Source organism: Seriola dumerili, unplaced genomic scaffold, assembly GCF_002260705.1.
Source record: "Seriola dumerili isolate Sdu_G_001 unplaced genomic scaffold, Sdu_1.0 BDQW01000581.1, whole genome shotgun sequence".
In the NCBI taxonomy this organism is placed as follows: domain Eukaryota; kingdom Metazoa; phylum Chordata; class Actinopteri; order Carangiformes; family Carangidae; genus Seriola; species Seriola dumerili.
This window is the reverse complement of record NW_019174836.1, coordinates 133,350-159,702: the sequence shown is the minus strand read 5'-3', so window position 1 is coordinate 159,702 and position 26,353 is coordinate 133,350. Positions and strand designations below refer to the sequence as shown.

At 39.0% G+C, this 26,353-nt stretch overlaps 1 protein-coding gene across 1 annotated transcript in view; it reads left to right on the top strand.

The window, feature by feature from the left end:
• ipo11 (importin 11) overlaps positions 1 to 26,353 on the top strand; it is a 116,487-nt gene that overhangs the window by 48,266 nt on the left and 41,868 nt on the right. Inside the window, exons 17-22 of the mRNA XM_022764793.1 lie at positions 4,624 to 4,657; positions 4,883 to 4,923; positions 5,028 to 5,144; positions 8,113 to 8,226; positions 13,015 to 13,130; positions 15,228 to 15,304. Coding sequence (XP_022620514.1) covers positions 4,624 to 4,657; positions 4,883 to 4,923; positions 5,028 to 5,144; positions 8,113 to 8,226; positions 13,015 to 13,130; positions 15,228 to 15,304 — 499 coding nt within the window. The remainder of the gene's footprint in view (positions 1 to 4,623; positions 4,658 to 4,882; positions 4,924 to 5,027; positions 5,145 to 8,112; positions 8,227 to 13,014; positions 13,131 to 15,227; positions 15,305 to 26,353) is intronic.

Here is a 26,353-nt window from a genome sequence, read left to right as displayed (position 1 = left end):
GTTGTCCCTGCTGTTCAGATTGGAAGTGAATCACTCACAATAACAGTTACATTTATCTGTGATATTTAATTTTCTGTACTTCAATGGAAGGAGTAATTGACAAGAGAAGCTTATTGATTTCCTCCTATGAGCATGCTTCAGCTTGGCCACTTAGGCTTGTAAATGCTTTGCTTTTTTTTGTCTTATGAGGTGATTTTTAATGAGAGAAACAGGATAATTCAGTGTAAGTAAGGTGGTAGGGTGTCTGAAATAATGAAATCTCCATTAATTTGGCCCTATGTGAAAAAAATGTAGCGTCAGTAGATTAAGTTTTATTAAAATGGTCATTCAACTGCATGTGGACTGAATGGGTTTCGGTTTCAGTAGTATTAGTCTCTTGAATTACTTCAGTAAATGTAAAAAAAAAAAAATGTTGAAACTCATGAGACACTGTTTTTAATTTTTTTTTTTCATTTCTGCTGTATAGTGCAGTCTGCTTTTGTAACAACTCTAACAATGTAATAACAAAGGCACAGTCACCTTGTGTCCTTAAATTAGATTTATGTGTCTTGTCCAACTGTCTTAAGCAGGAAATAGGCTTGTAGGGATATGCAAGATAGACAAGCCTCTGCCTTAAATGTGATTAGTCAAATAAACCCTCAAGTGGCTAAAATAAATGTATTATACTTTTCCTCGGTGCTCTGTTATGATGGAATTCTAGTTAAGGGTATATTCTGTTAAGCACATGATGGATTGCAGATCTAATCCAGGAGTTATGTAACTAAAACCTGTTGAATGAAAAATGTTTTAATTTTAGATTTTTTAATTTAACAGATTTACAACTGATTTTACTGCTTATTTCATTTCAGTTCATTATTAAAGATACTAATATACTGCCATGCCTTTGAGAAGTGTAGATATCTACAATAAATACATTTTTGTTGTAGCGTTGCACCATGGGAGCTTCGTATATGAGACACCACACACACACACACACACACACACACACACACACACACGCACACGCACACACACAGTTCACTGGCAACTATCAGTAAACTGAATCACAGATCACAGGTGTCTGTTGCTCGCAGCCTACTATTGTGCCAGTTCTTCTCTCCTCATTTCCTCCAATACCCTGCTCTCTAACAGCTGCATTCTTCTCTGGTGTTTACTCTCAGATTCTGAGTCAAGGCTAAAAATAATCTCGGTGGCAAATTTTAACTCCTTCCATTTTCAGGCCATTTGCATTCCCAGTGGGAGGTAATAATGTTTTCAAGAATTTGCTGTTAAGCCAGCTTTGACGGCATCAAGCTGTGATGTTTTAGTCAACAGTTCACGGCTCACTTTTTCTCAACTGCAGGAAGGCTCTGAGTCATAATAGATATGGATTTATGCCTCATAATTATAATCCTATCATGTTTTTGGTTAGTGCACAGGAAATGAACTATCCTGACTGACATCAATTTTGAACCACAAATTATTAGAGGAAGTGAGGATTACAACCTGACAGAAAGGAGAGACCATAGCAAACATGAAATCGGAGAGAATTGTAATGGACTTTTCTTGTGATCAGAATTTGTCTCAGATATCCACTTTATATCATGCAGCTTTTGTCTTCAGTGTATTATTTGCCATCAAGTGTATAACAATCAGTGTAAAATCATTAATTTTGTAGTGAAATTATCTTAGACAGACAAGTAAATCCAAAACACTAATCATTAATCATTTCTTTCTCGTCACGGAAAAGCTTATGAGGTTGCTCTCTGTTTCCAGTGATTTTAGTGATAAGCCAGCTGGAGCCACAATTTGTGCAAATTATTATTGTTTATCTGCTCTGATTCTAATTTCCAGATAATATTTGTTTATAGCTTTCCCTTTTGCCTTTGTGGTTGGCGTCTGTGTGGCAACAGTGAAACTTTGACCCGCTCTTCTCTTGGGCTGTTTTAGCTGATGTTATCCATGTTAAATTTATCTAAGGTCCAGGTAATAAGTGTCATTTGTTTCTACCAGTGGAGCAGTGGATGAATCATTTTCCTCAGGGAAGAGTGTGTGCATTTAACATGCACACGGTGGGAGATGGCTTCATCCATCAGTTTCTACGTTTCTGCCCTATCAGTGGTTTTTGGATCTCTGGTATTTGTTTTCTTTGAGTGGTTGCCAAGTTGAATCTTGTTAAGATTCAGTGAGTTAGTTCAGTGTAATTTTCACTGATTAAACCTCCAATCATTTTTAAATTCAGTTTGAACCAGCTGTTCTTTTAGGGTTCCTTCAAAGATGGTTTGAGGCTGAATAATAATGTGAAGCAAATGTTTTGACTGAATCATTGTCGGGCCGTGTATGTGTGCGTGAGAGACCCATCTGAGTATTTCATCACACAATCTATTACCTTCTACGCATTGCTTTAGAAATGCAGTTTCTCTCATTAGTGTTTGAATTGCCAACAAGGCCAGTGCTGATGGCAACTGATGGGCCTCGTTTATCAACATACTCTTTTTGTTGCTTGTTAATGTATGCAGCATTACTAAAACATTATTCAGGATTTTATGATCTTGTAGACTGGGTGGAAATTTGTACATGTCTAAATCCAGCTATGTTTCAAAATCAACTTTAAGTATTTTATACCTTCAAAGTACATTTTTAGAGCGGTTTTGTGTATGCATTATATTGTGAGCGTAGGATGAACATGTGATGTCACTAACAATGATATGAAATAACATTTCATGTCTGTCTGAAATAATTGGCATTTTTTTCCCATGGTGACTTGGTAAGAACACATTACCAACACATTACCACCGCCTGTTAAATGTTCAATATAAAAGAGTTAAAGTGATTTAAAGGTCATTATGAATGGATTGTGCAAATAATTTAATTTAGGTTAATGTGTCAAATGTGTTTTTAATGACTCAATACTGTGCTGTATTCTATGGAAAAGTAGCTGTATTTTTATGTTTGGTCTCCAGATCTTAGAATTGAGTCACTGCAAGGCAAGTAGATGTTGTTTGTAGTTGTTGTTGTAAGTGTTAAATATTGATGACATGCACTCCTTTGACTAAACTGTGTTAAATGAAAGTTGTTGCAGTGTTATTGCTCTACTGTTTTAGACAGATAATCTCATGGCAGCATCCAGAGTATTTTTGAATCGCAGTGCCTCATTAACTCATACTGTTCATAGTCATAAAAAGTACAAATGTCTTTTTTTAATTTAGTGACAATTTTGCATTACACATGGGGAAGTTTTTTTTTTTTGTGGGAGGTTTAAAAGGTTGCTATGTATTTAAATTGGTCAGTTCAAAATTGGGAAAATATTGCAGCTAGTAAAGCGTCATCCCACTATTGGTTTGATGCTCAAAAATATTAAGCATGGTGCAAAATCAGTAACTTCCTGAAAGCTGACTTCCCTTTGAAGTGAACTGAGTGTACAAGTGCAAAAAGTAGAGTACGAGAAAAGAAGCTCCAACCACTTCAATGCAGAAGGCTTGTGTGTTTTAAGAAACTCAGCCACAAATATGGAAATGTAAATGATTTATGGACTGGAAAATAAAATATTCAACAAACACATTTTCCTTCTGCAAATGTATGCTGTCACCCAAAAGAACATAATAATAATACTAATCTAGGGTTTGCCATATTTAATAGACGTAAAAAAAAAAAAGTAGAGAAAACTATACCCGACTAACAAGTTAGGGATAAATATGAACAAAATATTTTTATTATTATTACATAGAGGTTTTGCTCAAACAGCCTTTATTTAATATTTGATCGCTATTATCAGGACAATAAAAAGTACAATTTTTCTACAGTGAGTACAGAATGCCTCAAAGAAGGCAAAGTTTTTTTCTTGTGTTTTGAGTCTTGTAGCAAGCTTAAATAAAACTTTAAAACACCCCTCAGAAATACTAGGAAATAGACCGTGGGATCTAGACTGCAGGACTAAGACTAAAGACTAAAGACTAAAGACTAAAGGAGTATAACAGCTGTTTTTTTGAAATAGAGAAAATCTCAAAGACACATGAAGGTATTTTGACTAAAGCTTGCAAATAGCTTCGGCAGAGTGGATAGTGTTTATGACTTTTGTCTTCTCTCACACGCGCACACACGCACACACTTATCCACCCATAGAGACTCATGCCTTTTGTACTTTAAATGTGTTGTGAAATTGTTGAGAACAAGGTTCACCTGTAATTGAGTTCTCAGTCCCTCACCTTATTCTTCACTCATTTTCCTTCATTAACCTCCTTCCCTCCATCTGATCACTTCTTCCCCGGTGAACATTTCCACCTCCATCAGTCAGACACTGCCGGATAACACCACTAGAGTCTAAGAGTGGAGGGTCTGCTCCCTTTCATAACAATAGACAGCATGTATTTAGCTACCCTCCTGCGTGCACACACTCTCACAGTGTTCAATCATGAAAAGCTTTCGTTAATGGTGAGAGCTGGATGTTGCAGTTCATGCAAGGAAAACATAATGATAGTTTTTGTGTTTGGTTGGATTGCTAGACTTGCAGCTGCACTCAGTCTATTTTCTTTATTTGAGTTCTCTACAAACTCAGTAAACCTTCTCTGGGTAAAATTGTGATGCCTAATTTCTAAAATGCTTTTCAAAATGAACTGTTTATTTATTTATTTTTTTTCCTCATAGGTGCGGATTGAGACAGCTACAACCCTGAAGCTCAATATCCTTCCTATACTTATATTATTTTTCAGACAGGGCATGATTATGGTAAAACAAGAATTCTGCATATTATACTGGTTATTTAAGCCTCACTGCATCTAACAGCATATAAGCTTTATCAGTCCTTAGCTATGGCAAAGCAATTGAAGAATGTTTTCACATATGCCAGTGAGGCGATTGCATATTCATCCAAAGCAATTTGATTTCATCCTTAATTCATCACCACCTGTTGATGACTTTGAATTCCGGACAGAACAATTCCTCCCAGTGAGTACATGAAATCAAAAATATATAATAATTTTTCTTTTCAGCTGTCCATTTTACCTTTTTTTTTTTTTTTAACATGTACACTCTGGTGTCTCTCTGTTTAGTACCTCGAGTCTATCTTTGGGCTGCTCTTCCAGTTGTTGCAGCAGGTGACGGAGTGCGACACTAAAATGCAGGTGCTCCATGTCATCTCCTGTGTCATCGAGAGGGTAAACATCCAGGTGAGATCAGAGATATCAAACAAAGCAGTATTTAGGATATAGATCACATGTTACTTTTCCTATGTATGCAACGTGAACTTGAGCCAAACTCTTAACATGTTTTGGAAGGAACCCTTGCGTTTGACAGTTGGGGAGAAATGTTCTGCTGTTGCTTTGTAAAGAATAGCACTGCACAAATTGTAGCCATTGACCCGGACTCTGCAAGGGACATGTGAAGCTGTTTAGAAACATTATAACTGAGATGCAAAACATCTGTCACCCTGTTATAGCCCCAGACCACCAAGGTAAAACAGCCATCTGTCGTTAAATATAGATAGACATTAATGATTTTTCACATCCTCAGACACTGGCTTTTGTGAAGTCCAGTTCTTCACTCTTTGGAAATCATAAGGCTTCAGGCAGGCCCTGTTCTGATGTCTTCTTTCATTAATCATGATGATACAGTCTCCCCTCTGCCACTGAAGTGCTTTTGTGGCCGTATGGATTTTATTTTTTTTTTTCTGTGAATCCAATAAGTCGTTCTGATCCACTTAACTGCCAACCCTTAAAAAACTAACCTTCCTCTTGACCCCTCAGGCTCTTTTCAGATCCATTTTAAGCACCTTCCCGTAAACGATCCCTTGACTTAAATCGGTCACAGAAATGGCTTTCATCCTTGTGAGCTGTCAGTCTGGTTAAGTCTTCCCTAGTCACTGGCCCTGGCTCAACTTCTAGAGTCAGTGGAAGTCCCATTAATATTCTAACCCTTCTCACAAGGGATTTTGAATGCACAAAGACTGGCAGCAGCTAAGACAACCATTAAAACCATGAGTGCAACTTGAGTTGAAATGAATGTGATGACAGATATGATGAGATTTAGCTCCTTTTTCTGCTGTCAGTCTCACAAATGTCATTCTAGGCGGGTTTGTGGGTCTGTTTTTCGCCCTTTTTATCTTCCTCCGTGAGGCTGTGTGTCGTGTTTCATTTTTACTGTTCTGTCTACTCCTAGCCGGCTCCTTATAAAGGTGTAATCGAGCAAAAAAACCCCAGTGTGGGGTCCGCAGCTCGGTCACAGAGCCGCTACAGAGAATATGAAGGGTTAGCAAAAGTCAGCACAAGTGAATGACAGAAAACTTTTTTCTGTAATTCAGTACCATGCTTGGTTATCTTAAGAGTTGGCTGGCTGCACAACAGCTGTACCTAAATTACACTGTGTGCCATCATGTTCTCCTATTTCACAGAGGAAGGAGAGTGATGGCATCCGCTCGGTGTCAGACCACACAGATTTACTTGATTTAAAAGCAAAACTGTAGAAACAGATTTTCTTGGAGATTGCTTAAGTATGGAGCACAGGTTCAGATACAAGTAGGTTGGGTAAGATCAACTGTGGACATGGGTATGAGGTTCTTGTAATAGAATGCACGGTATCATATACTCGGAAGAGAGAGAAGAAATCAAGTCTTAGCTCAGCCAGTTGTCATCCTTCCTCAGCCCACCATCAAAAAACCATTGACGATGTATGAATTTGTCCATTGTGTGATCCAATGTGCGTCTTTCCTACCGGATTTGTTTGATTTTTTTAACCTGTGCTTTGGTCCTTTTTATTGCTTTTACCGCTGGCTTCCCTGATTTCCCTTGAATTTCTTGTCCTGTCTTACCCATTTTATATATTTTGTGCAAAGGGAAAACAGTGGATCAGTATTAATGGAAAAATTTGGAAGGGATGTGGCAAACGGTGCGTGGAACATATTCGAAACAGCACACACAACTGTCATAAAATAGTGTAGGAACAGTAAGTTGTATATTTGAATCTCGACTTCAGTGTGAAGGAAGGCAAACATGTGCAAGTGACAGATAAAAGGGTGAAACATCGAAATACACGTTATTATATAAGGTTAAGAGTTTTTTTATTCTTCATTTCCTTCAGCGACATTGCTGCCTCTCTTTCCCCCTGGAGGAGGCTGTGTAGAGCCGGCAGAGAGCGGACACTGGTCTCAAGACGTAGATGGCAACTTGCTCATTTTCTTTTATTTAAGAATAATTACCTGACTTCTCTGGAGATTCGGCACTGTGCGCAGATCTCATGCGTTTGACATCTTCACGTCTTGCCGACTGTGCTATTAATGTTTGTTGGCTTCTTTTTAGGCATGATGTAGCCTAGTTTTTTTCCCCCAATAAAACAGGAGAAAAGGAGACCTACACTAAATCATCTTGGATACACAGTATATGTGCGAGGGGAAAAACAACGGGACTACCGAAGTAGAACAAGGACCAACTGAACTAAGCAAATAGGTTCCTTCGAAATGTCATGCCCCTAGCTGCTTCTTAGATCAAGGAGTTACAAGAACAGGCACACAAACCTGTGTCTCATTTTATAGTGGTAGAGTTGCACACAATTTCAGCTCTTGATTGTTGCTGCTGCTGCTGCTGCTCTGGATCTACAAACACATCATGTGTCAGCCAAATTAGCTGTAGAGTTGACACACCAAGAGATCATCTCAGTTGAGATGGCAGAAAATAATAATAAATGAATATATTGTTGCACTGTATTTTCAACTACCTGTCCAATATTTTCTTTCCACAGCTGAAGCATGTTTTGAAGCAGGTGATTTGGGTTGATGGAGGCTGAATTCACTGCTGAGAAAAACATACAAAGCTTTGAGCGGAGGCACTAAATGCATCATAGTTTCTCTTTTTCTTTAATCTTTTATGCACAATAACACCATTAAGGTCAAATAAGCAGCTGCTTTTGAGTAGTCATTGTATGTGTTTAGGTATCTGATGAATAGACATTCTACTTTGCCGAGACAGCAACAAATCAGAGATCACCATTTTCCCTTTCCTTGCTCCTAAATGAGACATCTAATTCATCCAAAGTAGGCTCATAACATAAGCTGCCTAAGAGTTAGTAGATGATGCTGGTTGAATTGAATAGTATTACGTGCTTTACCTCTTATTTGACATTTTTCATAATTTTCTTCTGCTTCAGATCCGGCCATATGTAGGCTGTCTGGTTCAGTACCTACCCCTGCTCTGGAAGCAATCTGAAGAACACAACATGCTTCGGTGTGCCATACTGACTACACTCATCCACCTAGTACAGGTATGGTACATGTTTGTCTCCAAGTTGTTTTTAGAGACTGGTTTCTTTTTACATTGTTGCCTTTGCAGTGATAGTATAGACAGAAAAGGTGGGAAGAGAAAGCGGGTTGTGACGCCTGACACCGGCCAGGAGTCAAACCTTAGATGTTGCGGTTATGAGGTATTCACCTTAACAATTAAGCTACTGCAGCACCCCTGTGTCCTTGTTAAAGACGGCATATGCTTAGTGCTGATGTGAACCATCACGTTGAACTAGTTTTTAGCTCACAAATTCACATGAGTGTAACAGGCTGTAGATTATGCTGAAGTGAAGTTGGCGAACTACACCACCCACTGAAAAAAGCAGAAGCAGGAATTTAAACCTGCAGATGTGGCAGTGTCTGCAGGCAAGACAGGAACAGCTGCTGCACTTCTAACACTTGCACTACCTGCGGACAACGAGCGTTACAGCTGTAGTTTTGTCTTGCCTCTGTTGTCTTTCTGTGTGTGTTTCACACTTAATACCTGTACCACCTGCTGGCTAGAATAAGATAATTGAAGAAAAAAAAAAAAAGTAAAGTCATTGTGTCACTATAAATAAATAGAAGTGCCATTCAGTTAGTGGCTGCAAAACACCCAAAGTGTTGATAAATGTCTTTTCTTTCTTGTCATCTGTGAAGGGTGCACAGTGTTGAGCTTTACTTGACTATGTTGCACAAGAGCACTGTTGAGCAGCTGAAGCCTTGGTGTTTGTCGGTGGCAGTCTTTTCATATGTTGCTGTTAACTAGACTTTTAATTCCTGAATGAGCCGCCTTACCAAAAGCACTACTGTGATGATTTTGATCCAGAGCACAAATTTGGCTGGCTCCTTCTGCTCTTGCAGCCAGCCAGCCAGCTCTTGTGTCTCTTCCAGGATCACAAGAAAGGAGCCCATTAACAAAATTATTGGAATTATAGTAAGCAAAGCGCTAACAAAAAGCTATTTCCAAGAATAATACTGACGGTTAACTTAATTAATGGTTCTTAGATAGCTATTTTCATTCAAAGTTTATTATGTTCATTGTTCATTTTGAGTGGAATTACCAGGTTCTGCAGTGTGACAGGTGGTGCTGTTGAGTGGATCTGGCTACAAGTGTGATTTTACTCGTCTGGCCACATGTCGCTGAGGCTGAGTTCCAAAATGTCTGCTAGGGAGACCTGGGTCAGGCGCATTTACCAAAACAGATGAATTTGTGTGTGTGTGTGTGTGTGTGTGTGTGTGTGTGTGTTTTATCTTTCCCTCACCTGCGAGAAATTTTAAATAACCTGGAGAGGAGATCAGTTTGTCTTTCCGGCTCTATATTTCTCAGAATCACTTGCTCACACAATTACATATGGTTGAATCCTCAGATTAATATGTCAAAAGTTATTTTTCTCTGCTTCTTTTTGTTTTGTTTTTTTTTGGCTTTTAGCAGTTTGAAGATTCAGTTGTGTTGTGTAGCAGCTTGTTCAATATTTTATTTTCAGCCATTTGCCTCAATATCAGTCAGGTTTATCACTAACTGAATATAGGAAGAAAATGGTCAAAGACAGACGCTTCATTCCCCACAGCATTGATACAGCCTGCAGTAAGAATGCACCCCTGTTTGAACGCAGCTAAATTACTTCACAGTCGGAGATGAAACGCTCACTAATAGACATAGTCCCTTTGAGAGAGTAACATAAGTACACATATGGAAAACTGCATGAGGCACCGAGGGTGTACAGCTGAAGGGGTTTGGATAGTCAACTGTGTTGCCATATACTAACGGAAATTTTAATATATACTGCACAATATAATGCTGATGGTAAAGAAAGAAAAAAAGTATAGTTGGTTTTCTTGAGTTCACTTCTTGATTTAGCTTGGTTTGCTTCTACCATACCCTCTAACATTGTGTATGCAGTGGACTACAAAGCAGTGGATTTACCTTTCATGTATGTACCGGTTTAGGTGATACCTTTATTAATCCCCCCACTCTACGCACAAATAATCACTGTTACCCAGTTTAAAAAGTTGAATTAAAGGATGCAAAAGTCGATGAGGACCAAAATAAACGAAGCAGAAACTCAAACTGAACTGTATTTTGTCGTGGTTTTACTGCAAACTTAGCGACGCCCAGGCAGACTTGATGTACTGCTAAATGCTTATTGTCCAGAGTGCCAGAATTTGGGACGCGTGACAACTATCAACCATGCTCGATACAATGGGCGGTTTGCGGAGCTCGGGGACAGCGGGGCACTGACCTTCTCTCGGCAGGCTGGAGATGAGACCTTGCCAAATGTGTGTTTTGACTATTTGATTTAAGTCCATCTGGAACAGGCATGAACCAGTCTGTGTCCAGCTGTGAATGATCAGGCAGCATTAACTCAACTCTTAAGCTCACAAGAGCCGAGCATATTGGCCTGCTTGTTTTCAATCTTATATATAAATTCTGCTTGCAATACACTAGTTACTTGTTGCTTGTGATGAGGAGATAGGGTCGAGCCAAGTGGGAATTATGCTTGGCTCTCTCTCTTTTACTCCCAAGTAGATGCAGGAGAGAGCATGTTTAGACCAAATAATGTCATGCCATCAGTGAAACAATGTTGACAGTTCTGAAACACTACTTCGAATCATCTGGGCCGTCAGACAGATTAGTTCCTCCAAAACTACCCCCCACACACACACACACACACACACACACACACACCTTCTCCTTATAAGCCTCTCTCACATTCTCTTGTGAGTGTTTTCTGTGAATATACAAAGTGGCTGAGAAAAACTTGAAGTGATGGGGTGCTTTGAAAGGGCAGGGTGTCAGACAGCAGTTAAGTTTTCATCCATCGACAGACAAGCGTTTGAGGGTATGTGTGAAGAAGATGGAAGTGATGTTCCAAGGGGAAAGGATATTTCAGAGGGCATAATTCATAAACTAGGCTAAACATGGTTGTCAGCGCTACATTTGGAAAGTGCTTGTGTTCATGTGTGTATCAAAAATATTTGTGGATGAAAAAAAATATGTGTGATTTCAAGCTTTTTGTGTGTGTACTTTGCCTGTGTTGTCAGTAACTGTGCTGACAGTTTTACTCCGGGGTAGGTTATCCTTTGCCTTTTATGAAGTACACTCTAAACTTTGCATCCTTTTTTTTTTGTGGGATCTCAATCGTGTTGGGTGATCAAGGACATTCCAGATTATATGATAATGAAAATAATTTCAAAATATGTTGCAAAACCAAGCACAAGATTGGAAAATGAATAATGGTTGCACATTTGATCGTTCCTTTAATTATGCTATACCATCCTCTGAGCGTTGCAAGGTGGGAGTTGATCTAGAGCCAAGCCCAGCTGACATTGGGAAAGAGGTGGGGTACACCCTGGTCAGGCCACCAGTTGCTGACGCATAGAACAAAACAACCATTCATGCTCACATTCACACCTGAGGGCAATTTAGAGTCGCCAGTTAACCTAACCTGCATGTCTTTGGATTGCTAGAGGAAACCCACTCAGGCACATGTTGAAGATGCAAACTCCACGCAGAGAGGCCTGTCTCTCTGTATCATTTCCTCTTGCTTTTATCAGCTTGTTTTCCTCTCTGTATCTCTCTCAGTATATGTAAAAACAACATACCAGTTTTCAAAATGGCTTGAAAAATGTAAGATCTCTTCTTCTTGCTCTTTTGTAAATTATTATCCTAAATGAAGCTTTGATAGTCTATACTGTATGTAGTCAAATGGATACAGTCTTTGTGGTGATGTCATGATGAAACTGATGGAGCGAACCGACACAGTTATCTACTCACTGTATATCCATGACACAAAATACTAGTTGATCATAGATTATTCCAAAATGCTGTGACGTCTAATAATCAGTTACAGCTGAGTTTCCATTAAGGTGTGGTGGTGGTGAGTAGACAGATTTTATTTTGGCTTTCAGCCTCAACATAATAGACCGGTGTAGTAAAATCCAACACAGTGTTTGATGTGATGCGTTTTCAGAACTGGTTTGGTTTTTAAGTCTTCAGCTGTGTTCCCGGCAGCAATGTTCTCATCCGTGGTCCTCCTCGAGTTAAAAGCCACGTGGTATTGTAGAGGTCAAGGTGACACACTGCTCAGCTGCTCATTCCCCTTCCCCATCTCACGGTGTAGGCACACATTCATGTCCACTGAGTGTTCATGTGTTAACAAAGCGGTTTGTGCATTAGACTATTAGGAGCAATTTTTCCCAAAGGAAAATTCTGTCATTTGCTACTTAGCCCCGTGTCACCTGAAAGGCTGTTAAAATGTGTATGACCCACAAATGGACAGTGAGTTGGCTCCTGCAGCAAGACCTTAGCTTTGTTCTCAACCAGCTGAAGTAAATGGGCCCCCACTGTGGACAGTAAAAAGAACATTAAAAATCCCTTAACAACTCTTGCACTTTTAGGCAAATATTTTGCAGTCAAACACAAGTCGTTAGATTACAAAAAGCCACTGTTCATGACACCTTCTTGTTATTGAAAGTGGGAACAGTTGGGCAGAGCCTGCAGTGTGCTGGCTGTCCTACATGCATCTTACCTACTGTAAGAACAAGGCATCCTCTTGCAACAGTTGTGGAGCATGGGGACAGTGTGCTCACTCAGCTATACAAAGTGTGTATTGCTGGGAAAGGGTCAGCAATGGCATTTTGGACTTTTCAATACAACCATCCTGCTCCACTCTGCTCGGGTGATCATTTAGAGCACATAAAGTGTGGTCTTTCAGCCACTTGTCTGAATTCTTTGTCAGGTTTTCCTAAATCTGCATTGACTTTCTGCATCTGTGTGTTTCTCACAGGGCCTGGGGGCAGAGAGTAAGAACCTGTACCCTTTCCTTCTTCCCGTCATCCAGCTGAGCACTGACGTTTCCCAGCCACCACACGTGTATTTGCTGGAGGACGGACTGGAGCTTTGGTATGGTCCACACTTGTACATACAGTGCACTAGAATTTATAGACAAAAAAAAAACATAACAGAACCAAGGAAGAAATTTATGAAGCACTGAGTGATCTCATTTCCTCCCTCGCTCTTCAGAGCACACTCGCACTACACACCCCTACACACCCCTACACATGCACACTTTGACTCTTTTCTCTGTTGCTCAATGCACTCAGTCTGTTTTTGTCATATTAGTCATCAGCCTCATTTACTGACTCACGTTGAGTGTATATATACATATATGGATAAAATGTAAACACTTAGGATGCGGATAAGCAGTCGTAAGTAGGCTGACCATGACATCTTGTTTGAATTGACTTTTTCTCAGGCAACCACTCTAGGTGGGTGATGAAGCTGCTGATAGTTTATGTGGCCCACAATCCTGCCTTTATGTTGTTGCTTTGGGCACATGCCATCTCAAGAATCTGCTGCACAACAGTATGCTCACTTTTGCGTATCCACAGCGCCCACAAAGAGGGTTGCTTCAGTTGAATAGAATTTGCTGGGGTTACCTTTTGTTCCGCTTCAATCGTCTCTTTGCTTTTTAACTCCCCTCTTAATCTCTTTTTTTTTTCTGTCTGTCCCTGTGGAGAGCCGCACTGTTCAGCATGCCGTGTGTGCTTGTAGCACAAAGCCAGTCTTATGTCTCTGTCCTGTCGTTTATCCTGTCTGATAATCAGCTGTGCCCTAAATATTTGTTTGCTTTGTTTACAAAGTCAGTGTCATTTCCTCTTGCTTTTATCAGCTTGTTTTCCTCTCTGTATCTCTCTCAGTATCTGTGCATCTTGTCCTTTTTTTCCTATTAGTTTGTGTGAGTCAAATCTGTTCTTCATGTCTCATCTTTTTGATTAGTTGCAGGTGAAATCCACCAGTCTCTTTGATCATTGAGTGTTTTCCTATAAGCATTAAATGTAACATTTCAGAAAGGTTTACAAACATACACTTGAAGTAGTTTAGAGCATTTTCTTTTTCTTTTTTTTTAACACTTCGATTGTATTAGTTCAAGAACAGCAGCACAGTCAAACAACTTTGTTACCAGGCACCCCGAAACCCAGCACATTCAGACACAAAGCATTAAATAGTATAGATTATGGACACGGGGTTATTATATAGCACTGCATAATTTGTCTGTCTCCATGAATGGAAGAGTATACAGCAAAAGGAAGGGAAATGACATTTTAAACAGGATGAACTGAGAAATACACCAACCACATTCTTTATTCCAATTAATATGTTATCCATTTTGCCCATCTTGCGATGTATAAATCTTTTCTCAGTCTCGGTGTGAAACTCAGTCTCTCCATCTCTTTGATGATTTCAAGCCAGTTGTCTACTGCAGGTGGATTGGTCTAGAACCATTTATGAGGGATTGCTCTTTTTGCTGCTACAGTCAATAGTTTCAGCTTGGAGCATGTTCATAGATCTCAATGAATATATTACTTTGAAACTCCGTTGCCTTATGACTAGAGACGAGGAAAGAGGCCTGGTGAATTCATGTCATTGGCATATTTATAATAAAGATATAAAGTTATATCTTTTTTGACTGATTATTTTGTATGCAAAATGTTTTAAAAAATATAAAAAAGCTTATCATAGATTACAGAAACCTGTCTTGACTTAAAATTGCTCACTGAGCCTGTCCAAAAATCAGAGACTCTCCAAAAATCAGTTTACTTTTCTTTATTTCAGAACAAAATGTGTAAAACCGTCGACACTTTATCACTGATTGATCAACAAATTTATGTAACAGGTTTCTTTTCAGATTTGTCTTTACACTGAGAAAATCCCTGACATTGCTTTCTTCTGCCTCCTCAATTTTCTTTTTTCTTTTACACCCACTTCACCATGCATTATTTTTTTTCCACCTTCGTGATGCCCATTTTCTCTTCCTCCTTCTGTCTCTGTAATTTTTCCCGCCGCATTTCTCTTCCCATTTTCTTTTGCCACCTCTCATCTATGTGTTTAACTTCTACCATTGTCTGTTTTGTTCTCTCCTTTGCGCTCTCTCTCCTCTCCTTTCTTTTTACTTCCCCCTCTGCCTGCTCTCCTCCTTCCCTCCCGCTCATCATGCAGGTTGGTGACTTTGGAGAACAGCCCAGCCGTCACACCGGAGCTGCTTAGAATTTTCCAGAACATGTCAGCTTTGTGGGGTGAGCTCAATGAAATTTCTTTGTTTGTTAGTCTGTGTGTGTGTGTGTGTGTGTGTGTGTGTGTGTGTGTGTGTGTGTGTGTGTGTGTGTGTGTGTGTGTGTGTGTGTGTGTGTGTGTGTGTGTGTGTGTGTGTGTGTTTTTTGCATAACATATACACTGAATTCGTATTATATTATTAGGAAAGGAGGATAACATAAAGAATGATGCAACTATGATGCATTCTGCATAGTGTGATTAGCACGAGGTAAAATTATAGCTTCCTGTGTTATAGGAATATGTGTTTGACTTTGTGTGTGGTTTAGAAAAGACACACAGAAATCATTTCACATCAATGCAGTCTGTGAGATGGGAAAAAGCTGCAAAATCTGAAAGAACAAACCATCAGTAAATGATCAAATACTTTCAAATCACAGAGAACCTGAGAGAATGAGGACAGAAAGTTGATGCAATCCATGGACATGGACTTAATTTTCATAGCTTTATCACTTTGGGCTATTGTAGCTTGTAAAGATCACAGTTGTGGGTTTGCGGTATCCTCAAGGCATTAGCCTCACTTCTTTTGGTCTGCAGGCAGCTGTGAGTGGTGGCAGATTGAATAGAACTGGCTGGATGATTTATCACAGGCCTGGAGCACTGGGACACCTCACTTACTGTAGTGTGGAGAGGAAAGTGTGTGTGTGTGTGTGTGTGTCTGTGTGTGTGGCCTTTAGTGTGATGAGGAACAGTATTGATTTGGTGCTTCTGCACATAACGAGTGAGTCAGACTAATATGAACACTAGTGTAGCCTTATTGGCTTACTGGAGCGTTTGATCATTTATAGCGTGGATGAGGATCCATGGGACACAGAAGAGCAAAAGACTCAGGAAGACGGTCACGGATGGAAGAAATGGAGGAGGAAGGAATTAGAGAGGATCAGGAAAGGGAGCGATGGGTGAAACATAACAAGGAGGTGGTGGGTGAAAATGAATGAAAAAGAAGTGATGGCAGGAAAGTTAATGAAGAAGAAGTGACATAAAAAGAAAGGTTATACATTGGAGGTGTGCTCTGAGGAGCTTGGACATGGATGAATGGAAAGATAAGAGAGGCCCTTTTTACTCTTATCTAGTTCTGAACAAAAAAGGTAAATGAAGGCGATGAACCAAAGCAGAAAAGGGGAAGCTTTTTTTTCCTTCTGTTTTACAAAGCAGCACAACTAGTCGTTTGAAATTTTTGTTCAGTCACAGACAATTATACAGAACAACTACTGCAGTCAAGAAGCCTTGACACGAAGGTGTGAAAAATCCCAGAATAGGCAACCTTAAAAGAAATACTGAGCCTTTTAAATTAATTTTAAGGTTTGTGCTTAGGGCTTATCACATTGTGAATCCACACAACAGCAATGTTGAAACATTTACAACATACAGTTTTCATTTGTTTGTACAAACAAAGAACATGAACCTAGTAAGTACAAAAAAAAAAATTGGACGAATAAGACAAATGACACGTATAGAATCATGGAAGTCTCCCCGTGGGACTGAGAGAACGTCAGTCCTGATTGCCTCAGCGTGACTGATGAAGATCTGTCAAGTAATTAGTGCCCACTGATCAGCTGCCATGTAAGTGGCTTTAATGATGGATTGAAGGAGGGAAAAAGGGACATAAAATTGTCAAGAAGGTTTGATTTTGAAGATCAGAAAAAGTGTAAGGCCGGATGGAGGGAAATGAAAGGTGACAATACACAAACAGAAAAGATGATGTAGGGTTAGAGGTTGACGGATGGAAGGGTGTACAGAAAAGATGAATTCAGTTGAAGGTTGTATGAGTATATGTAATAACGATAGAGATTTTGATAAGAGTTTGTAAATTTACCTGCGCTCATTTGTCTGCAATATTCACCTCAGGTCTTACAGATATCTGCTCAAATTAGAGCTTTGTTGTTGTAATATGTCAGTGATCCAACATTGTGTTACAATTACATCAGATTGTAAAAACAACTCTCAATTCTCAAACAAACAATTCCTTCTCATCAAACCTGGCAACATATTGCACTCCCCTCAGAAGATATCCTGTTGTGCCCACGTTCCATCTTGGTAGAGATAACATATTGGGAATTTGTGACTTGATTTTGCTTGCTGCTATTATCATTTTCTGTGTTTACTACGGAGACTTCTTACCTTTTTCAATATTTGGCTCAGTGGAGAAGAGTGCTGCTTTTCTCTGGCTATGATGGACACATTAAAGCAAAGAAAAGGAAAAAGCTTTCACACCTCTCCAGATACAAGCTAACAGCATTCCATTAGTAAAGTACAAAACGGAAAATGCATAGTGGAGGTATTTTGTCCCTTGTCCCAACCATTTTGCTTTAATGTGCAAGTCACATTTGTATATTCATGAGAAAAAATTGAGCTCAGTTCAAGCAATTTTTACTGCAGTTCCTTCCAGTGCTTGGAATATCTCAACCACTATGTACACACACATCAGCACGCTCTGATGCTGCACTTACATCATGCTTATTTACTGTAGTACTGTTTGTCAATGTCTGCTTCTACTTCTGTGACTTCTTATTTGATTAAAAGTTAAGTTTCAAAGTTCATTCCTGGCCTCCCAAACAGAAGTTGAGAAAAACAATCTGAACACTGGATCTATTTAATAGATGCTCTGGAGCCTTTGATCACCTTTGAACCAATCTGGGATTGTCTTCTCAGCTGCTGTTTCCAGCATCAAGAATGATCTTCGAACCTTTGTGAATAAGAGTTCAGACTGTCTTTCATCTCCACTTGAATGAACCCAAACCCTTGTTCTCCCCTCCAGAGAAACTCTGTAGGACTGTGGGGGCATGCTTTTGTTTTTCACTATCATAATAGCTTTTTTTTAATTATTACCCCTTATTTTAACATAATCCTTTGCTGTCAGGAAATGTTTTCACCTTCGTAGCATTTATGAGTTCCAACATTTGCATGTGTGCAGCTATTTTTGTTGTTCATAGGCTATGCTTGTTTCCATGTTGATTACTGGAATAACCTGGTCCACAAGACTTTAAAATTACAACCACTTGTCAGCACTTAGTACTCTCTCCACCCTTTGTTCCCTCTTCCTGTGTCTCTGTCCCTCTTATTATGAAAAACACATATTTTTTTCTCAAGGTTGCATTAGCACATTTAAAGCACATTAATGGCATTTTATGTAATTAGGTTGTCAGCACATGTCTTAGAGGGGAATTTCAAAGCAGTTGTGATGAAAGGTGATAGCTCAGGTGTGGTCACAGGTCAGAACAAATTAGCACAGTTTTAAATACATTTGTCCTTTTAACACTGAACACGAAAATAAGTGGAGGAACATTTTCCATTCAACACTCATGCATTTATTTACATGTACTGATGAAAATTTTCATAGTGGAAATTCAGTTGGCTTTTGTTTTGTTTTTTTTAGTCTTTTTTTGTCGAACTTTAGTCAGTCATCATCTTTGGCAGGTTTTCGCCAGAACATCCGGTGGTTCATTTATTTAGTCCATGGAGAGCAGTGGAGGGATGTGGGCCATTGAGAGAGTCTGGCTCGACATGGTGTTGCAGCTTGCCAGGTATGTGGCCTGGCCTGCCTGATAAAGAGCCTTGCTCCATCATTGCTAAACTGGCGCAACAAATTCCCTAATTATAATGTCAAGAGCCTTGCATTGGCTAAATTCTGAGACTACGCTCTGTATCACTGTCACCACTCTCTGAACTAAGACACATTTCAGCTGCGCTGACCAGTGATGATGGAGAGTAAGCAGGGAAGTTTTGTCTTTGTTGGCATTATACCAACTAGTGTGAGCAAGTGATGGAACCATGCCATTTTATTTTACTTTCCTGTTTTTCTGAATGTCTAGAAACACTTAATGCTGTTTTATTGTCAAAGGCATTATGGCTACTGAACTGCTACAGGCCCTCAATCTGAAACAGATGGAGGAAATAATGAGTTTCCTTGAAAGAATAAAGAGTAGCAACAACTGGAGAATATCAGAAAACATGGAGGCTTCTTACTTAAGTATTCTTGTTCTTGTGAAACGAGAGGTCAGCAATAAAGGTCTGTCTCTATTAATACCCTTAAGGGCTACAGCTAATGATTATTTTCACCATCATTACCTGTAGAAGAGTCCGCAATCTCTTCAAATACTTTTTGTTGCACAACCAACAGTCCAAATTTCAAAGATAATTAATTTAGAGTGATATAACACAGAAAAATATCAATAAAGCTTCACATTTAAGAAGCTGGAACCAATTATTTTTTGCAGAATTTTGCTTGACAAATGACTAAATAGTTATCGTAATAGCTGGTGATTGATTTCTGACTAATCATTTCTGAAGTAATAGTTCGTCTCTTTGCGTTTTAAGGTAAAGAAATTAGACCAGACAGTTTCAATGTGATGTTGCTAAAGTGGCTTCAAAGTAATAACAGAACAAAATTGGGAAGTGCAAAATATTACTTAATGAACATCTGATCAGTTAGCAGTTACTGGTGCAGCCAAAGATGTGTCAGACCATCCCCACAAGATCAATGACACTGTATTGAGAGAGGTTTCGGCCTCATCTGTTTCATGTGAAAGCTCATTGCGGGAATCACTAACATTCCTCAGAATGTAGTCTCACAGTTAACTGCCCAGCTAATGTCCCCCATGGATCAATCTGGACATCCCCATCAGAGAATAACCTTCTTATTACCGGCTTCTCAACTTGAAGTAATGGCATTGATTACAGCTCTCACACACATCGGACATATTTGGCCATATTTAGTCACACTTGACAGTATATATACAGTATATACAGTATGTATATATATATATATATATATATATATATAATATATATATATATATATATATATATGTAGCAGTTTATTTATTTATATATTTTCTTAAAGTTTGGTATTGTAATCTTCCATGATCCATAGATTCCAAATCTCTTCAGATTAATTTGCCCTGTTCAACCTTGAGCTACAATAACTAAAGTGAGAAGTCTCACATTTTTCCTGGATGCATTGCTGGGAGTTTTCTGCTTTCTCATCATGGCTGTCATCTCATACATGGGGGTGTCGTAGTAAAGTTGATTTTTGCCACTTCATTGAATTCCTTGCTGAGCTTTTCTCACTTCTCTCAAGCGTGATTACTCATCCCAGACTTACTCACTCAAGCACTAAAGGGAGTTGGCTTCTCATTTTGCAGCTGTAGCCGAGGCTGCTGTTGACCGTGTTGTTTTTTATGCTTTTCCTTTGTGTACACTAAAACTTGGCAAAAGTAAGCTGTCTCTGTTGCAGTACTTTTGTTCTCATAAGAAAGTTTTAAAGGAGTGCAGCAAGCAATGAACAGCACCTTACAATAAAACATATTTGTTAAATTAAATAGAAATAAAAATAAGTCTTTTTTTTTTTTTTTTTTTTTTTTTTTTTTTTTTTTTAGATTCATGCATTTATGCATTTTATGATTGTTCACCTCCATCATAGGGCTTTACTCAGCTCAGACATTATCTAGCTGGTTGGCTTGAATGACATTGTCAACCCCATCACGTACTGCAAAGCAAAAATTGGGTTGGGCGATGACCAAAATTTTAGTAGTGTCCCCAGCAACCATTAGAGGCACTTCAGGGGCCGTTATCACAGTCAGATGTGAGGCTCATTTTCCTGTTAATGTTGATAACTAAAGCGGATTTTGCAGTATATGCCCAGGGCTATAAAGGATGTACTGACTAAAGCTTAATCAGTGCTTTAGCAGCTGTTTTTGTGACTATTTGATTATAGCGAGTGTATGTGTATGTATGCATGTAGAGGGGGCGATTGTTTCCTCTCTTGTTGTGGCTTTGTGAAAATTTCATTGCTTTTATAGTATTTTTAGTATTTTATTGATTTGGCACAACAGCCTATTCTGTTTTAGACTAATATTCATGAGCATGTTTTAATATTTTGTCCATGGTCATTTGCATGCATGGGAGAACAAAATATTAGAATGCATTTCAATATAATTTAGTTCCATCCAAACTTTTTTTTAAAAATCTTTATTGGACTGAGCGTATATTTTAAATTGGTGGGAATGAGCAGGGTACTTAAATTCACTTCCAATAGCCAGGAACAGTGTTATTTTGTCAGGCTGTTTGTATTTGTAGTATATGGACACTTCGGGTGCATCGGGTTCATTTGCAATAGCGAGGAGTGGGGTGGGGTATCTTATCAAGCCCAGGTCTCAGTGCTCTGAGCTGCCTGACCTACCTCCAGCCCAGAATGAGAATTCAATTCATTTTTTCCCTCCTTATATGAATACTTGTGCTTCTCCCTCTGCTATTCATACAAAACTGTCCTTCAGAGGATATTGCCACAGTATGTGCACAGCTTATCAGCAAGGCAAGTAATGACAGTGGTTGTGGTAGCAACATTATGGAGGGGCAGATCAGAAAGCGGTCAAAATCATGTATTTACCTCCCTTTTTGCCTCTGTAATAAAAGCTGGTACACCATGTGTAACTTCACTTGCAGATAAAAGATTAAGTAGCTTTGAGTGTAATCATATTGCCTTGCTCAGATGTGATAAAATGATGACAATATTTCAACAGGAATACACAACACAGTGTGTTCTCTAATCCACATTTGGATCAATTATAAAGAGGTGAAATATCAGAATCAGGGCTACACATTTTGTTTCATTTTTAATGACTTTCTGATTAAGAACTAATCATGAATTATGAAGCTTTGTCCAACAGTTGAGGATTTCAGTCACAATAGTGTAGTATTCCCCACTTAATTGACAGTTGTTAAACAAACACCACTTGTATATTGTTCTGTACGTGTGCTAGTAACCTTGAATCTTAGGAGTCTGTACTCTTTTTCATGGCATTTAACTGTTGAGCTTTTGACACAATCCTTTGAGGTCAGTCTTTCCACATCTTTGTCTATGTTTGCAAATTAGAGTCTCTCTTTGTTTGAGAGTGAGTACCTTGCTTTCATTGTGGTCTAGGTTTCTTTTCTACCTTGCTACACAGAAATCAGCTTGTACTTTTAAATATGGATGGACTAAAGGTCATAAGCCATTATATTCTATCATATTGGGGATGAAAGCCTGCAATATCTTTGTAGAAAGGAAAACATAGAAACAGTAAGAAAAAGGAAAAAAAATGCAAGTAAAAAGCATGAAAATCATGAAAAAATCCAGGTGAGGAATCAAGTGAAATAATACACAGAAGACTCTCAAAACTAGGGCAGCACCAGCCCTGTAGCACACATGCAGGTGTAGCACGTAGTACTTGGCTTTGCCAACTGAGATAAACCAATGAACCAAAATAAAAGGTATTTATTTAACTTACTCTTCTAAACTATTTTTTATCCTCCTAGGAAATATCCAGGGTGGGAAAGCCATATATTCCTTTCAAAGGTACTATAGCTGGTGCAGTATAGTACATACAGACAGGGCTCTTCATCTTTTCCAGTAAGTTTCCACTTACACTACTGTTGTCATCTCAGCTCAAAGAAATCATATTAGATGCTGATCAGCTGTTGCTGGAGGTTAGAAGGTACACAATGTAAATTATCACAGATACTCATCAAAATATGAATGAGCTTCTCAGGTAACTCATATTGTAGCCACCCTCAATCAAAGCTCCGGTGTTTCCTACTGAGGGGATATAAGATGCTGCAAATATTTTAAAAAGTACTTAAGGAAAAATAACTGAACAATACAGCTCAATTGCTTCGTGTTTGTCAAACAAATAACAGCCCTCACTGATTTGGGTCGTTTCAATGAAGGTTGATCACATGTTGTGATTGGCCACTGAACCCAGTCCTGGCACATGCATGTAGCATGCTCTCCTGTGCACCCTGAATGACAGGCACACAGAGAGGGATGATAAAGAGACTGACAGGGACGGTAAAAGCTTCATTAATGTTTTTGATGGTCCACTGGCCCACCATTGCAGCAGGATTTTTCCTGGTACTACTGATGGAACAGTCCAGCTATGGCAGATGGGTCCTTTGTCAACATGTTTGTTGGAGAGAGGTGCTGAGTGAATCAATGCGTTGCGTACAGCTTCAAAATGAAATACTTTACCCATTTGAAATAGTAAAAAAAAAAAAAAAAATAGAAAATCAATGTGGTTTTGTAGAATTTGGTATTGTGAATTGTGGAATTTCAACTGTATTGGTACCAACTACCAAAATTCTGGTATTGTGACATCCCTGCACTCCAGTTGTTCCATTATGCTCCTCTCTGACTATATTATATTGCCATTTCTTAAGGGTGTGTTCCTGTGTGTGGGTGTATGTTTGTTTGTTTGAATAATTATACATGTGTGTAGCGTAGCACTGTGAGCAGGTATTGTGAAGCTAGTGGGAATTACTTTCAGTTGAAATTGATTTAATAATATTTGATGATGAATGTGTCAATAGAACAGAAAAAAACTCAGCCATTCACCTGCCTCATTTACCTTTCTAGATCCCCTGAAGGGAAAAAAATGAATGGGACAAAACAAAAGAATTTCATTCCTTGTTAAATCAATTGAATACATGGAGTTTTTTCAGGTGCAACAGAAAAAGGTTAAATGAGCCTGAAAATTCTTTGTTGACTTTAGCTGCAGTATTGAGGATGCTCCTCAATGATTTGTTTGAACTGATTTTCATCAGGTTCGAGGTAATTGCATATTAAAAAAATTGTCATTTTCTGCTCATAGAGAATGTTGTTTATTTTACAGTAAACCACTTAAAATGAGTACAGCTTGGTAGATGCCTCTGGCAATATTAAGTGAGAGGGAAAAAATATATATGAACGCATTAGAGCTGCTGATTATCCAGGTTGTAACAAAGTTTTAGGAGAAAAATTGCAATCATTCACACACTAAATTGCTCTCTTTACTCGTCACTCTTATTCACAGTTTACATATTTTCCCCTTAGTGTTCATCAGGAGCCATTTCAGTGTCTACAGACACAAGGAAGGACCATGATCATTCATTCACCTGCTCTGCAGTACTGCAGACCTGTCGTGTTCTCCTTGTCCGATGAATCTGTGTGTCCTTGTTCACCTACTGTTAAGCAATCTGTTGCCTTAGCTTTATTCTTTAGGAAAATGAATGGCCTGTCCCGACCACAGGAAAGTGTCTGTTGTAGTGGAGCTCTCGTCTTTTTCCTGTCTGTTTCCCAATGATGCTGAACCTCTCTGTGCCAATGCTACAGTTAGTATACTGCACAAAATGACAGTGGAAACAGCAGATCACTTGCCTTACTGCACATCTGATGTCCCTTTGACGTTTTTGACTATCAGTCTTTGTTGCTTCTGCTTATTCCTGTTTCTGCTTGTGTTTAGTGTAATGTAACTCCATACTGTGTTTGTAGTGTTGAATATTCAGGTTGGCTGATGTGCTGACTAAATAGGCCCCTGGAATACATTGTGTACCTGCACTGATAACAGATGGCAGCATACATTATCTTCATTACCTTACTGTGGCCGACAGATGGCTGGAGAAAACATATTGCATACATCAACATTAATTTCACCTGTATAAACCAGTGCGGTCAGACTGGACCTCCTTTATTACCACTAAGTAACAGTTATTGCAAAAAGAATGACTGCACCCTCATTCAGACCCAAATAAAATGTTCTACACAATCAATTTTTCTGAATTTTAACCCTGAATTAAATTAATATTTTACATATGCAAATATTTACATAGATTTACTATATTTTTTACCCTTTTTGTGCATGCGGGGAAGTAACTGATATTCTAGATGTTACAATTAGCTACCCTGTCAACCTGTATGACGTAAATAATTATTCTATGTTTTTGAGTCAGCTACCCTGTCAGCCTTTCAAACTTTTCATGCAGATGTTAGTCTCGGTGTATTTGTAGATGCTGTGTGGGTGATTGTTTGGGGGCAATAGTGTCAGTATGCAGGTGAGTGTGTGTACGTGTGAGTGTTTTTGCTCCTCTCTGCCCATCTTTCTGAGGAACTGAGGATTTTTCAGTCCTCTCTTTCTTCCTCACCTCTCCCCTGTCTATGTGTTTATTGTGTAAGTGTTTCCACACGCAAAGGCTATTCAAGGTGTTATGGTCTGTTACCCTGCCAGCTTATATTACTGTCAAGTGTAAATCTTACTGTGTATATGTTAGCTGTAGTGTATAATTAGGCATTATTCATTTAACACTTTCCCACCCTTCTTCTACTGCCCTTTTCTTTGGGCCCAACCATAGCTCCTTGCTCTGTTTCCTCTACCCTTCTTTCATACTTAACTTTTACTGGGCTACACCCATTATATTTCTAGGGGGAAAAAAAGTCTGGGTTGTTTGCAACAGCTCCCCTGTGAAATAGTGTCAGAGGGGAGCTTGTTTTGGGGAAACATTTGCACTTGCTGAGGTGAGCATTGCCATTAAAATGGCTAATTCCCTGCATAGAAAACACCTAAATAAACAGCAAGGACATACGTATGTCGACTGTGATTGCACGAATCAAATCTTCATCAAAACTTGCCATTTTCAGCAAGTAGGTCGATAACTTGAAGGTTGTTGTTGTTTCCTGTAGCGAAGGGAATTTTAAAAACAGTAAAAGACAGGGCAAGCGGAAAGTGGGGAGAAGGCTGCCTCGAATAGGCGCCTAATAAAGCCTATACCCACCCAAAAAGTGGGTATAAAGTCTGCCGATTGGGTAGGCTGTATACCCACTTTTGGGTATAAACATCTGGTGGCCATTAAGAGAGGCCATTAACATTTAGAGTAATGGTACTACATTGACTCCAGTTCTCATACTTACAGGTCAAAAGTCAATTCTTTTTCTGCAAATGGCCCAAAAAGTGATGCGTTTGTAGTGTTACCTTGAGGGCATTTGATTTTTCTTTCTTCAGCCATTACCGTAACTGTTGCCTCATGGTCAACTTTCTCAGAGTGAATTGTTTTGTCAAAGTTATACTTGCTGAGCTTGTTAGAACATAGCTCCTCTTTTATGATATTAAACCGTTCTGGCTTCTTTTGTTGCTCTTTTACAGCAGCCAGTGTCTGTACTGTTATCCCCAGGTTGTGGCTCTTTTTTTTTAATCCTGTTTGAATGTTGCCTTTCGCGTTATAACCTC